Source organism: Saccostrea cucullata, unplaced genomic scaffold (assembly GCF_032062105.1).
Source record: "Saccostrea cucullata isolate Sc308-1 unplaced genomic scaffold, CSIRO_AGI_Scuc_v1 ctg9999, whole genome shotgun sequence".
Taxonomy (NCBI): Eukaryota; Metazoa; Mollusca; class Bivalvia; order Ostreida; family Ostreidae; genus Saccostrea; species Saccostrea cuccullata.
This window is the reverse complement of record NW_026920890.1, coordinates 1336-15555: the sequence shown is the minus strand read 5'-3', so window position 1 is coordinate 15555 and position 14220 is coordinate 1336. Positions and strand designations below refer to the sequence as shown.

At 34.3% G+C, this 14220-nt stretch overlaps 1 protein-coding gene across 1 annotated transcript; it reads left to right on the top strand.

Annotated features, from left to right (window-relative positions):
- The first annotated feature begins 1694 nt into the window (after positions 1–1694).
- On the top strand, positions 1695–13952 carry LOC134258574 (uncharacterized). Its single transcript, XM_062741126.1, has 14 exons — positions 1695–1792; positions 5532–5962; positions 6054–6143; positions 6281–6919; positions 7124–7519; positions 7614–7664; positions 8908–9030; positions 9132–9257; positions 9543–9614; positions 10002–10117; positions 11042–11131; positions 11265–11354; positions 11647–11754; positions 12167–13952. The coding sequence occupies exons 2-14, from the start codon at positions 5704–5706 to the stop codon at positions 12842–12844; spliced, it is 2838 nt and encodes a 945-aa protein (XP_062597110.1). The 5' UTR covers positions 1695–1792; positions 5532–5703; the 3' UTR covers positions 12845–13952.
- Positions 13953–14220: the final 268 nt, after the last annotated feature.

Here is a 14220-nt window from a genome sequence, read left to right as displayed (position 1 = left end):
GTCATGGCCGCTTGATTGCAGCAACCTTACATACCAGCAGTTCACGCCAGGCATGCGTAAATTGGGCTTACCAGTAGGCTCATTGAACTCTAGCTTTTTTTTTCAACATTTTAACAAATGTTTTTAAGTATGGACATCTACGGAAGCCTGTTGGTGCACGTACGAAAAATATTTTATCTGGCGGCCGCCACTTTTTATTTGGCGACCGCCTCATAATTTATCTGGCGGCAGCCACTTATTATTTGGCGGCTGCCACATATATCTGGCGGCCGCCACATAAATGATTTTGCAAAAGGTGAATGTTATTGTATCTTTATTGGGTTAAGAAGATGGATGATAAAAAAGTTAATGATAAAAAACGAATTCTTAAATATTCTTAGAAATCCAGAATGCAAAACTTTATTTAATTCTCAACCAATCATAGCTTACAGCAAACACAAGAATATAGGTGACGAGATAATCCGGTCTCACTTAAAACTAACACCAGATATTATGTAGCGGCCGCCATATAAATTTTTTGGCGGCAGCCATATATCCCGCGAAATAAAATATTTTTCGTACGTGGCACCAACGGGCTTCCGTAGACATCTGTGCCCATGCAGGGTTCACATTTTTTCTAAGGGTGCCATTACAAAAGACAGTATATTGATGCCTCTGCTCCTGCATTGAAGCGGCCGTGGCCCATTCAGCCAAATAAAATACTAATCACTAAGTACTATTGTTATTATGTTTGACACATAATAACTCAACTAGTAATCCCTGCTTTTAAGGTTATTTCATCTTTGATAAGAAATGTAAGATTGTCTCGATTCCTTAGGGGATAAGAATTATGTGGTAAAATGCATTGCTGTAATAAAGTTTCCAAATACTGGGGAGCTAATCCATACACTCTTTTTATAAAATAACACAAGTTTTTGTATGTTTCTTCTTTTTTTAAGTGTATCCCAGGCAGGATCTTCATAAAGCTTTGTTCTTGATGAATTCTCTTGCCCGTTATTATTCGTTCAGCTGCAATTTGAACATATTCGAGTAATTTTGAACTTCTATTTAAGTAAAATTATCCCATACAATGTCTAAGTATTCAAGAACAGGACGAATAAAAGGAAAATATTTTTTTTTTATCTAAGCATCCCTCTTAAGTGTGTACTTTAACATTCGTAAGATATTGAATCGATTACAGTCTTTGGCATGAATATCAAATAAGTGGGATTTCCATAAATACCATCCTGTTGAAATTTTATTCCTAAACGAGTGTTTCAACACTTTGAATAGCAGGCCCATCTTCACCAATCTTAATTTTTGGATGGCAAATGTTTTTTTTTTTCTTTTGAATTATTTGATCTTTTGTTTGTATTCTAGATTTTCCATTCGTATTGTATTACATTGTATTTCTTATTTGTATTGTAATTTATTTTTTTATTTGATTCCATGAATTTTCATTTGAACTTTATCCGAAGGATTTTTGAGAGAGAGAGAGAGAGAGAGAGGGAGAAAGAGGCGGTGACTTTCATTATTTTAATCCACCCCATCCCCATTTCCAAATTCCCAACCCCCAGATTAAAAGTTTTCTTTGGAAGTTTCAATATTAAAAATAAAACGAAAAACTTCTGAATATTTCCAATTGATTCCATCAAAGTAAACAAAAAATGAATAAGTGCCTGTACTGAGGAAATTTTCTATTTTTATATCGATAGATTTTACTTTCGTTTTGTTAGTCCACTAGTGGGGATTTCCTCAGTGTTGTTGTTCATGTAATGTTGTTCGTGGGTAATTTATACATCAAACCTGAAAGGTAAAGAATTTAATTTCTACCGTGTCATGTATCAGCTTTAATTAATTGATTTTAATGTTCAAAATACACTTCATGAGCTTTCATTCATTTGACAATTATTTAAAAAAAATTCCAGATAAGTATATGCTATTTATAAATATTTTACTAAGTTATCGTTAATAGTTGTAAACATATTGAGCCTTATATTTATATTTTTTCATACAGCACTTAAATTTTATAACTTAATTAAAAGAACAAAGTGTAGCCATGTATTTTACTACCGCTGCACAAACCAGACAATGACGTGCTGCTGTCTTTAGATAAATCAAGGGGGGGGGGGTGAACCTTTCAATTACAATATAAACGATTTCCCTATTTCTAATGGCTAATGTATGGGCACATAGACCAACAATAGAGAAATTGAAATTCAGAAAGTAAACCAGAGAAAGTCATTTATTAAAAAAGAGGTCGTTTTAACTTGAAAATTTTAATCCCTACTTTCGATTTTATGAGGATTTACAAATTTATATACAGTGGACCTTGTGCATGCTTCTATCTAGATTTGAAGTTTTACATAGCAAATTAGGAATATATTTGAAATGTTGTTAAGAACATTCTTCCCAAAAACAGAAAAATCATGATTAGTCATATTATTATGGAAGTATGCTCAGGTAATGTAGAATCAGATTTGTTCAAATTAAGGTTTTGTAGAGTGCGGCCACATTGAGCGATCAGTTTTTTACTTTAAAATATATAGGGGGAAATCTTTTAAATTCTTCCGCTGGAGAATAGCTAAGCCATGTTTAGTAAATAATGATATGGAAGCATCTTGGGGAAGTGTAAATTTAAGCCCCCCTCCCCCTCCCGTAAACTTTTCAGTACTGACATGATTTGTGCTTTTTCTAAGTCAATGTGATCAGGTGAGCAATGTGACCCATGGTTCTTTTGTTATTTTAAACTTTAGATAAAACATTGTCTTGCTTAGATTACAACGGGAAGGAACAAGGAATCAAATAAATTGTATATATTTAATAAAAAAATAATAATCACAAGCTAAAAATAGAGGCGAGGAAAAAAAATGAAATTGCTCGATCTTTTCATCAATTGATACAGACATATGTTGCAGTACTAATCGATGTTAAACCCCCGCACTTTTATATATATTGTTGTACTCACTACTTTCTGTTGTGAAAAGTAAGATCTAAAGAGAAACTCCGGGGATGAATTGCCAAGGAAGAACGCTTTAAACTCTTTGTTTTAATCATTTTTATATGATGGAATGAAATGGTTTTATAAAAAACGTTTACAAAGCTAAACGTTTTACTAGCCGACTTAGAATATCTTTTTCTGTTTTAAAATTACTTCTTGGTTTCCAAAGAAGCAATAAGGGATAGAACTTGTAGGGCAGATTTTCATCTCTATAAGGTAGTTTGTAAAAATATTGATTAGCTTTATAATGATAGCATATCCAAATTTGTCTATGATTAACTACAGAAGTTATTAGCCCCTAACACCTTCATGTAAATTATCGATGTTTCCGGCATTTTTTTTTTTTTTGGTTTGATCTGCTAATATTTTTGAGTTTTGTTCCTACTGCTCGTTATCTGTTTGGAGAGTTGAAAACCGCTGATATCAATGAAGGAAATTAAGAAAATGAGTTTTCAGTTAAATTAAACAGTTTAATGGAGGGGAAACCGGAATTTTAAGTGGAAGTTTTGTACATTGTACTTGTAAAAAGACATGCTTAGCGAGGGTTTACAATTCACATAAGTATTTATATAAACATGACAGACATGGCTTTTTGAGATTATTGATTTATTTTACTCAAAATGTTAAAAGTAATAAAAATTTCTGTAGTAGAACAAATTAAGAAAAAAATTCATGGATTAATGAAAATGATAAGTTGCTAATCAAGCTGGGTAATTTTTTTAACCAATATCTTTAAAATAAGAAATAAAAATCATGCAATGTTCAAAAAAGAACCAAATAAATGCGAAAGAGTAATAATGCTTATACTCTAGTAAAAAAAAAAAACCTTATATGCACAGTATGTCATTTATATATGTTGTAATCCCCAAAATCTGTTATCATCTTTATCTATTTTTGTTGTTTCTTTTTTTTTAATATCTCATGTTGCTGCTATCAATTTTGAATTTCTCCTTGTATGTATTTCTCTTTTATTGTATGCCCTGATGGGCCCTTAATTGGTATTAATAAATCTTATCTATAAAAGTAATATTATATGGACTATTTTTGTAAACTGGTTTCAGATAAAAACAATCCTAGTACACTTCTTATTAATAGAAATCATTTAATTAATTTACTTTATTTTATTAATTTGTTTAAGGCAGAATAGAAAATATACCGGTATTTATATCGAAGATCATGTAATGAGCCACTATCTGCAGACTTCAGTTTGTGTTGATAATTAAATCTCCAGTAGAAATATTTTAACATAGCTGATTTCGATCAAACATCATCATTTATTTTAGTCTTTTAGGACACATCGTATGTGTTAGGTTCACCGATATTCTGATAAGAGAGATAACTTTTAATGACATTTTCTTTATTCCTTTATAGATTTGCTAAGTTTAAAGGTACTTGGACACAGATTTGAAGTCAATATTTTCTCTATAATATTACGCTTTACATATTTTAATAGCATTTCACACAAAAATTAATTAAAAATCTTATTTCATTTAAAAGTTATTTTAACTTTTTATTTTTTGGCGGGTTTGATTGACACATCCTTGCACTTTCACAAATTTTAACCTTATTCTTAATCCTTAGGAAAAGTTGCAATCTTGTTGTGTATTAATGAGAAATCATTAAAACTTTTATCCAGAAAATTAATTTTATTCAGAGTAGAAATGTTAGAAAGCAAAACTCCTTCACAAGTATCGTCATTCCGAACTAAGAGTTGCGTACAGAGTTTAGCAAATCGAGCACACTCGTGTTAAGTACACAGTTTTTGTAAACAGGGCACGAGTTCTGTTATTATTGATGTTTACAATTCACCGGGTGCGTTCAATCGTCACAGTCTGCTTACCACAACTGCACGGACTGACAATATGTTGTGTGTTTGTTTTGCTTACGAACATATCTACTCTGAATTTTCTGGATTATAGTATTGATATTTTTCATTTATACACAACGAGATTGCCACTTTTCCTAGGGATTAAGAATAGAATTAATTTGTGAAAGAGCAAGGATGTGTCAATCAAACCCGCCAAAAAATTAAGATTTTTAATTAATTTTTGTTTGAAATGCTATTAAAATATATAAGTGGTAATATTATAGAGAAAATAATAACTTCAAATCTGTGTCTAAGTACCTTTAAGTGTATTTTTTGTCCAATCTGTACAGTTTCTGTTAAACTTATTCATTGCGTTTTATATTTGGTTTTGTACATGGCATTTAGACCATTATATATTTATACACAAAATGAAAACTCGAATCCCCCCTTTTTTGAGTTTGTACAGAATGAAATTTGTAAATGTTCCGATTTTTAGCTATTGGATTTTCTTCCTTTTTAAATATGTCATAGAATTTTGTATTGTATTTTAAGCGAGTTTTTTTTTTTTTTTAATATTAAAACTATTCTTAGCGTAGAAGTTCAATGATAAATATTTTTAGTCGATAAACCGAAATTATTGGGGAATTTTCCTCCTTTCTTTTATTTAGCTTAAATATTTTACTGAAGTTCAGTGCAAATTTTCAGTCTTTTCAGTCCATAATGAATTGATTTTTTTTTTAATAGGTCTGACTTCTTGATAGACTGGTCAAAAATAAAAAGCAGCCTCGCATTATTGCAGTCAGTCTAAATCGTCTTCAAAATGTGATGTGGAATGTGTATATTTCATGAAAGAAAGTTCCAGCGAACTTGATAATATAAATATATTAAGTTTGGACTTACACGTGAGATTCAAGGCATGGCGAATCCCGGAAGAAATAATTTTTCAAATATAACACAAAATGGGACGTTTCAAAATACAGGAGTTTCAAATACAAACAGGACAGAAAATACAACCAATCAGGAAAACACTGGCGAGCAAGCTCATAGAAGGGGACCCCAACCAGCAAATGTTGATATCAATTTCGATACCTCGGCGCTGTTCGGCGAAAATTCATTGAGTGATATTCTTGGACAAGGAGAAGCAAAAGAAAACTTTGAAGCTCTTCTACAATCAGGTATGTATGCAAATTTATCATTCCTGAGTGATTTCATGGTACTGTTTGTTTCAAGTAACTATTTTTTTTTCAAAATTTTATTTTTGTCAAGGTCAAGGGGAAGATGGGAGCAATGTTAGGAAATTTTTAGAAAGTGCTGGTATCCCCGCCTCTGCAATGGAGCCCACTCAACAAGGAGGGGGTATGATGCAATCATTTAAATTAATGTCACTCTGTACATGCATACCAGTGTCATCTGCAAAAATGGAAAGCTTATGGATGGATAGATTATTCAACACCAATAACACTGAAGACTTAATTGACATGTTATCATTTCAGGTAACCCTTTTGGTATTGGAGGTTCTTTGGGAGGAATGGCGGGGATGGGAGGAGGGGGAGGAATGGGTGCTCTTTTAGGTGGTGGGGGAGGATCCATAATGGGAGGAGGTGGCGGCGGGTATATACCTCAATCAGCCATGTCCCAAGGTGGAGGCATGATGAATGGTCATGGACTTGGAGGTGGATATATGCCCCCATCATCCTTAATGCAAGGGAATCAGAGTGGAGCACCTACAATGAATGGGAGTGGTGCTGGATACAGCACTCCATCATCCTCTTCACAAACCAACCAAGAAGAAGAAGAAGAAACAGTTCCCTTAATATCACTCCCACAATTTCAAGGAGGGTATATTCCTCCATCAGAAATGTCACCAGATACTCAAACTAGAATTCCAAAGTCAATGGTTTCCCAATATAAAGATAGAAAATTCCCAACATCTGGAATTGTACTAAATGACCCTAATATGAGGAGACCAGGAATGCAAGGTGGGCGTGTTCCAACATCAACCTCCTCATCAGGTACTCAAGGTCAATCCCAGGCATCAGGACAAACTGGGTCAGTGAGTACATCGGCAACAGACAGTGGGAGTAGAGGTGCAGCGGGATCAGATGCTAACTCATTAAATCAAACAGGAGGAGGTAAGAGGATGCCAGTTATCATTTAAAAAACCTTAAAAGCTTTCTGGTAACACATCAAAAGTCTTATTTCTTTGATTATTGTTCCAGTGGGTTTTTATGGATACAAGATTAATTCAGACTAAACCTCTTTTGCATTTGTTTTGGACTGAATTGAATATTTTTCTCTATATATTTCCTTTTAATGTTTACTGTGATTTATTACAGCTGGAAGCAAAAGAATGCAAAATACTGGTGGCATACAAGTTCCTGGAGTGGGTGGGCTCACAGGATCGAGTGGTCAGTCTGGATTGAGTGGTCTCCCAGGAATGGGTGGACAACTTGGAACAGGCGGTCGTCCTAGAATGGGTGGTCTCCCAGGAATGGGTGGTATCCCTGGAATGGGTGGTAGCCCTGGAATGGGTGGTAGCCCTGGAATGGGTGGTAGCCCTAGAATGGGCAGTCTCCCTGGAATGGGTGGTCTTTCTGGAATGGGTGGTAACCCTAGAATGGGTGGTAGCCCTGGAATGGGTGGTCTCCCAGGAATGGGAGGTCTTCCTGGAATGGGTGGAAATACTGCAATGAGTGGAATGCCAAGAATGGGAAGAGGAATGGGAATGCAAGGTTTGGAATTTTTTATCTGGAAATACATTTAAATCAGTTTCAGAAAGTTTTAATGGATTTTTTTAACTTGTTTAATGTGTAATTATTATTCTAGGCAGTGGACAAGACTATTTTCAGCAAATCATGGAAGAAGAGAGGAACCGAGGTATGTTTCTTTGCTAACAGAATATCCATGTGAATTCATGCAGGCTTTAATTACCGGTATTAATATATCCCATGAACTGAAAATAATTGGCAGTCTGCCACATCTTCATATTGGATGTTTTACTGACTATAAACAATAATGGCTAACTAAAATCTTGACTGTTTGACTTGCAATATGACTTTTCCAACTTTTCCATTGTTTATTTCCCTTATTTATGTACTAGGAATATTCCAACATCCCCTGTATAAATTTTTTATGTCTCCCAAGTGATTTTATACACAATTTAAGTATAAGTAAAATCAATTTTTATATCCAGAGAAGCCACTGACAAATAAGTTGAAGTTACAGTGATTTCAACATCCTAGGTCCTTATAATGACCTTGTTTGAATATACAACCAATGATTGAGTTGTAATTTGTCTGACATGATTCATATCTTTGTTAGGAAATTGCTTTAATGCCAAATTTGATGTTCATCTTTGTTTAGCTGCTTAGTACATAAGGGCACACAGTAAATGTGTCCAGTTGACGGTGGTTTCTCCTCCTAGACACCTCATTTTACCACTGGAGTTTACAGGGGTCCACATTTTTTCCCTGTTTTTGATTTGATTTACTTACTTGCTAAATTTATGAGTAAAAATTGATCACCATTTATTTTCTCCACCTTAAAACACATTATCTGGATTTCTCTCTCTATTGGTAGACAAAGTGAATACAAAGTGTTATGAAAACATCATTTGTAGTGCCCAGGCCCGGTTCATAGGTGACCCTTACCCCAAATTTACATTTTCACAATAACTCTGTCCATTTAACTTTTTATTCAGTGTTCTGTAAATATACAATTAAGTCTTCTCCTGAAATTAGGTCCCAAGGTGAACCACTTAACTTCTGTTTGAAGGACAAATATTGGCCCTCACAAATTGAAAAGATTCCATGGGATTGAATCACTGTGAATGGTGTATGTTTATGTAAGATGGTCATGATTTTGAATGTCCCAGTACATATACAGTCAAACTTTGTTATCTCGAACCCAATGGGACTGGGAAAAATCTCAGAGGATTCGAAATATCGAAGGTAAAATACTTAAAGAATATGTGGTTGGGACTTCCAAATCACTTCGACAGATCCATGGTGTTTGAGATATCGTAGTTCGAGATACGGAAGTTCAACTGTAAATCATTTATGCTATGCATGTTTTATCTGAGGCTTTTTCTTCAAAATATATAATTGTTTTTCTTTTACAGCCAATGAGTGTACAGACTCTGTGGGTCAGGGTCTGAACACATTGATCATCCTTGATAATTCCTCTCACATGTATGGACAAAGTTTTGAACAAGCTAAGGAGTTCATAGAAAGGTTTTTGGAAGGTATGTTAAATCTGTTGTTCCTGTATATTTTTCACCTCATTACAAATATCAGAATCTTGATGAAAAAGAATATCTTTTGTGAAAATATATCCTCCCTACAGGACTGGAAGATAACTCAATGGACTTTGGACTGGAAGAAAATGTAGCATTGATCACTTGTGGTGGCAGTCAGCCTAAGGTTGAACAGCACCTTACAAATGAATATCAGTGTTTGAGGAACAAATTACGTAAGTGCACTTATCAGGTCCTCTGCTTTAAATTAGGTCTTCATTATCTCTTTTTTTCCTTTTTTGATAATCTGGTAAGCAAATATATATTGGGTTTTCTTTTCTAAAATAGTCTGATTATAATCAAAAGTTTTAATGAAGTGTAGAGTGATTAAAATTTAATTCTTTTGACCTAAGATTTTCTATAATTGATAGTAAAAATGGACAAGCAATTGAAGCAAACAGGTAATTTAATGGTATATATTATCTAAATGATAAAAAATAAAAGCTATATTTTTTTCTCAGCACCAATTCAAGTACATGGGGCCAACAATCTCATTATAGCCCTCCTTCTGGTTATGGGAGCAACTGAAAGGGGTAAGAAATCTATTTCATGAAGCTCAAATAAATTTTTTTTAAAAATCTGTAAATTGGCTCTTCAACATAAAATTACAATGTAAATAATAATTTGCAAATGGATAGTTGATCAAGAGATTTTACATAGATTTCAGCAGTATAAAAATAAAGGCAAGGAATTTTATTTCACTTCTCACGGATTTACGTGATAATTCCACACGTATATTTTGGAATGTACAGTAATTCAGCTAATTTTTTTAATGAGTATAATTATAATGTATCATCATTGTTATACCAATTATAATTAACAGCAACAATCAATTAAAGTGATGTTGACCTCTCTGTCTTTTTCTTGGGTTATTTTAACATGTATATTGATAAATCCCTACTGTCAATTTCGTGTTTTAGCCTTTGAGATGTTAATTGGTAATCACTCTATCAGGTCACGAATCCTGTTGCTATCAAATGGCAAGTTTTCAAGTGGGAACAGTTCAATGGGGACAGGAGCAGGGGATCAATCACAGGTGGGCTATTATAATGATTTGTTGTTTGTTTTAAGCTCTTCTGGTCAGAAACCAGAAGAGCTTATGCGATAGTAAGATGTCCGTCGTCCATTCATCTGTCTCTCTGTCTACCTGTCTGCCCATCTGTCTGTTAACATTTTTTTTCAAAATGCTACTCCTTCTACAGTTTTGGTCTGATATCAATATAACTTGGCACACAAGTAGACTACATATACAATAAGATACATAATTTAGTGCACTGGTTTTTGATTTCGATGAACAGTGTTGCCATAGTTACTAAAAATAGAAATTTCTGTAAAATTCCTTTAAAACGCTACTCCTCCTACAGTTTTGTCTTGGTACACAAGTAGACTATGTACACTTAAGATACTTAATTTAGTGAATAGGATTTTGATTTTGATGAACGGTGTTGCCATGGTTACTATAAATAGAACACTTAAGAAGCCTGTTCCCAATAACTTGAAGAAAAAAGAAGAGTTAAGTGCTAAACAGTGGCGTAGCATCGTTTTTGAAAGTGGGGGGGCCAGGCAGATCAAAAATTTTTTACTTACTTGAAAAAGTTGACAAGCAAAAAAAAAAAAAAGGTAAAAGTTGCATCCTATTTCTTCAGTGTCAACTACTTTTAGTACCAATTCTTAACAATTTTTTATATTTGAATTAACATTTCCAATAGTGTAAGGGGGTGGGTGGGTAATGCTAAAACAGAAATGAAGATCAATTCTTCTAGAAAACAATTTTTTATATTTGAAAGGGGGTGCAAAGTGTAATGCTTCTGGAGGTATTAAAACATTTGAGCTGTAAATTGTCATGTGATGTTCTTCTTAATGTAAGCATTGTATTTACTGTGTTTAATAAAAAGTGTAAATAACCAGAAAAAACATGACTTTTTACATTTGTACATTTGTATGTTTTTTTTCCTTACAGGAGCTGTCACAGATGGTTGAGTTAATGCAGTCCATTTTAAAACAAAACCATATGAAGCTTTTCTTTATCCCTGTCGGAGATGCTAGTGAGGTTTGTTACATTTTTCAGCTTTTTAATTTAGAATATAGTGCTTTTCTATTTCAAGTATGTGATATTTAATGCTAATTATATAATGTAAAGTGGATATTCTCTCAACTTTCTTTGATAACAAATCCAATTTTAGGACTTTAGAAGTTTAATGCAGAACATCCCAGGTGTGAGAGTAGTGGATCCGTCTAATTTGAAAGGGGTGACAAGAACTGTTCTTCACCATGTAAGTTTGATTTTCACTAATTCTCCATTTTTTATTATTACAATGAAATAAATAAACTAAAAAATAAATCAACTAAAATAAATAAAATTTAAATGACTGGAAAATATGATTGGATATAGGTGATTTTGAGGAGTTGGTTGAAGTACATCAAAATCATTTTTTATTATGGTGCAAGTCTATTAAAATGATTTTTGAACAGCAATGAAATTAATAACGTTATGTTTTCTAAAATAAATGGTGCATTTTTACATTAGTATCATCATAAGTAATGGGATTCTTTGCTATTTCACAGTATATAACAGGAAATGTAAAGGAGGAATCTAGAGGGGGTGTAATCACTCAAGAGATCGTGAGGAATGTAGCCAGGGCCAACTATTCAGAACCTGAAGCCTGGGAGATTGTAAGACTTCATTGATCACATGACTTTATGTGCTCTTTAACAAACTTGCTCTGAAACAAAGGCAGATCCAGGGCTTGCACTCTGGGCATGCCCTTCCCCCTTTTATTTTTTTTTTCAAATTTTGTTTGTCCTACATGTATCCTAAAATCAAGGAAAAAATACCTATTTAAACCCTTATTTGTTGAGTATTTCATCAGTTTTCAGGGGGGCTTTGCCCCCTACCCCAACCAGTGCCTATAATGCAGCCCCCAGACCCCCTACCTTTTACCCCCCCCCCCTTTCCCTGCCTGTTATGAAATTCCTGGATCCGTCACTGTGAAATACATTGCTACGTATTTATTCCCATTTATAGAACAGTTCAAGTCTGCTTAATAGACTTAAATTCTTTGCATTCATTTTATTTTGTTAACAGGATGAAGTATTGGAGCTCCTGAAGGAAGATCTAGATCATGATGCCAGAAGGCAGGAGAGGCATCATCAGCAGATGGGGCATGGGATGCTTGGAGGTGGGGGTGGTCTATCCCCAGGAATGTTAGGAGGTGGTATGCCAGGACTAGGTGGCAGTGGTATGCCAGGACTAGGTGGAGCCAGGATGCCAGGATTGGGTGGAGCCAGGATGCCTGGATTAGGTGGTAGTGGTATGCCAGGATTGGGTGGTAGTGGTATGTCAGGATTGGGTGGTAGTGGTATGCCAGGATTGGGTGGGGCCAGGATGCCAGGATTAGGCAGTAGTGGTATGCCAGGATTAGGTGGCAGTGGTATGCCAGGATTGGGTGGAGCCAGGATGCCAGGATTAGGTGGCAGTGGTATGCCAGGATTGGGTGGCAGTGGTATGCCAGGATTGGGTGGTAGTGGTATGTCAGGATTGGGTGGAGCCAGGATGCCAGGATTAGGTGGTAGTGGAATGCCAGGATTGGGTGGTAGTGGTATGCCAGGATTGGGTGGCAGTGGTATGTCAGGATTGGGTGGTATGCAGTTACCAGGAATGGCAGGAGGAGGGGGCCTACCAAATAATACTAACCTCCAGTCTCTGGCAGGGCTAGGAATATCTCCAGGAAGTGGCCCAAGGCCTAACTTACCATTCTCTTGAAGAAATTCTAATCCAACTTAACTTTGAAAAATGAGTTTACCATTACACTCATTAAGTTCTATTTCAAAATACTGTTGTTTGAATTATTATACTTCAATTTTAATCACTGGGCATGGTTTTTTTTTTGTTGTTTTTTGCATTTATTCACCAAACATGTTAACATACAGTCATACCATGTATCACACACATGTAGCATGGAAACGAACACGCTAATTTTTTGATGTATTAATATAAATCTCAAATTTTCAAGTTTTCATTTGTGTAATTGTTAAAATATGATAGGATATTTAAAATCTTATACATTTCTTCATTTAATGTTTTGATTACTGCATGATTTAATCAATGCAATTGCAGTTATATACATGTAAATATATACATGTATGTCAGTACATGTATTATGAATTATAATTATTGTGACCTTATCAAGACTGGGAAAAGTCTCAAGGACTAGTCTTCTAGAAAGCAAACCCAACAGTCCTAGAAAACATTCCCAGGGACTACCCAGAAAACAGTCCTAGAGACTACTCTAGAAAGAAAACCCAGCAGTTACACAAAACAGTCTCACAGACTTCACTAGAAAAGAGCTCAATAGTCCCAGAAAACATTCCTAGTGACTTTCCTAGAAAGAGGAGTCAATAGTCCCAGAAAACAGTACCAGGGACTACTTTAGAAAAAGAACCCAGCAGTTCCCTATAAAGAAAACCAAACAGTCCAAAAGGTTTGCTTTCTGGATTGCTAATTAGAATTCATTACTAGTATCAGGATTTTGTTAGATCCTGATTGACCAGGAGTTACATGTATGTACTTGGATGATTTTTATTCGTTTTACTTGTTACTTCTTTGTAAAAGGGAGGGTCTTACCTTAATGTATTTGGTTAGTTGAAAAAAAAGATGGATTATTGTGGGGTTTTTATAAGGAAATTTAAACTAAATATCACATGAAATTATTAATTAAATGTCACATATCAGTATAAAGTGTGAAAGTAAAAACAGATCACTTCTCAACAGAAAGCTGTATTTTGATAATTGTGTTTTTTTTTAGTAATATAAGATATTTTTATCAGTTGTAATGAATCTTTATATGCTCTTTACTTTATAGTTGCAATGTTGAATTTTTATTTTGTGTATTTATGATCATAAATAAATATTCTGAAGTACAATACTAGTATTTGTGTGATCATGCATTCTTTTTAAAAATGTGGAGGTTGGATACTAATAACAACTTGAGAATTCCCCAGCTTTAGGGGTGAAAGAAAAATATTTTTTTAATTGCTCTGCATGCATGGTAGCTGCATGCAGATCTGTAGCGTTATGGTTTTATATATTTGTCTTTGACCATGTAACGCTACAGATCCCGTAATGCAAAAAAGTGCAAT

Coding starts and splice junctions, on each gene's coding strand:
- LOC134258574 (XM_062741126.1), top strand. CDS start 5,704: ATGGCGAATCCCGGAAGAAATAATTTTTCAAATATAACACAAAATGGG. Junction 6,920..7,123: donor ATTAAATCAAACAGGAGGAG/GTAAGAGGATGC, acceptor GATTTATTACAG/CTGGAAGCAAAAGAATGCAA. Junction 11,755..12,166: donor AACCTGAAGCCTGGGAGATT/GTAAGACTTCAT, acceptor TTTTGTTAACAG/GATGAAGTATTGGAGCTCCT.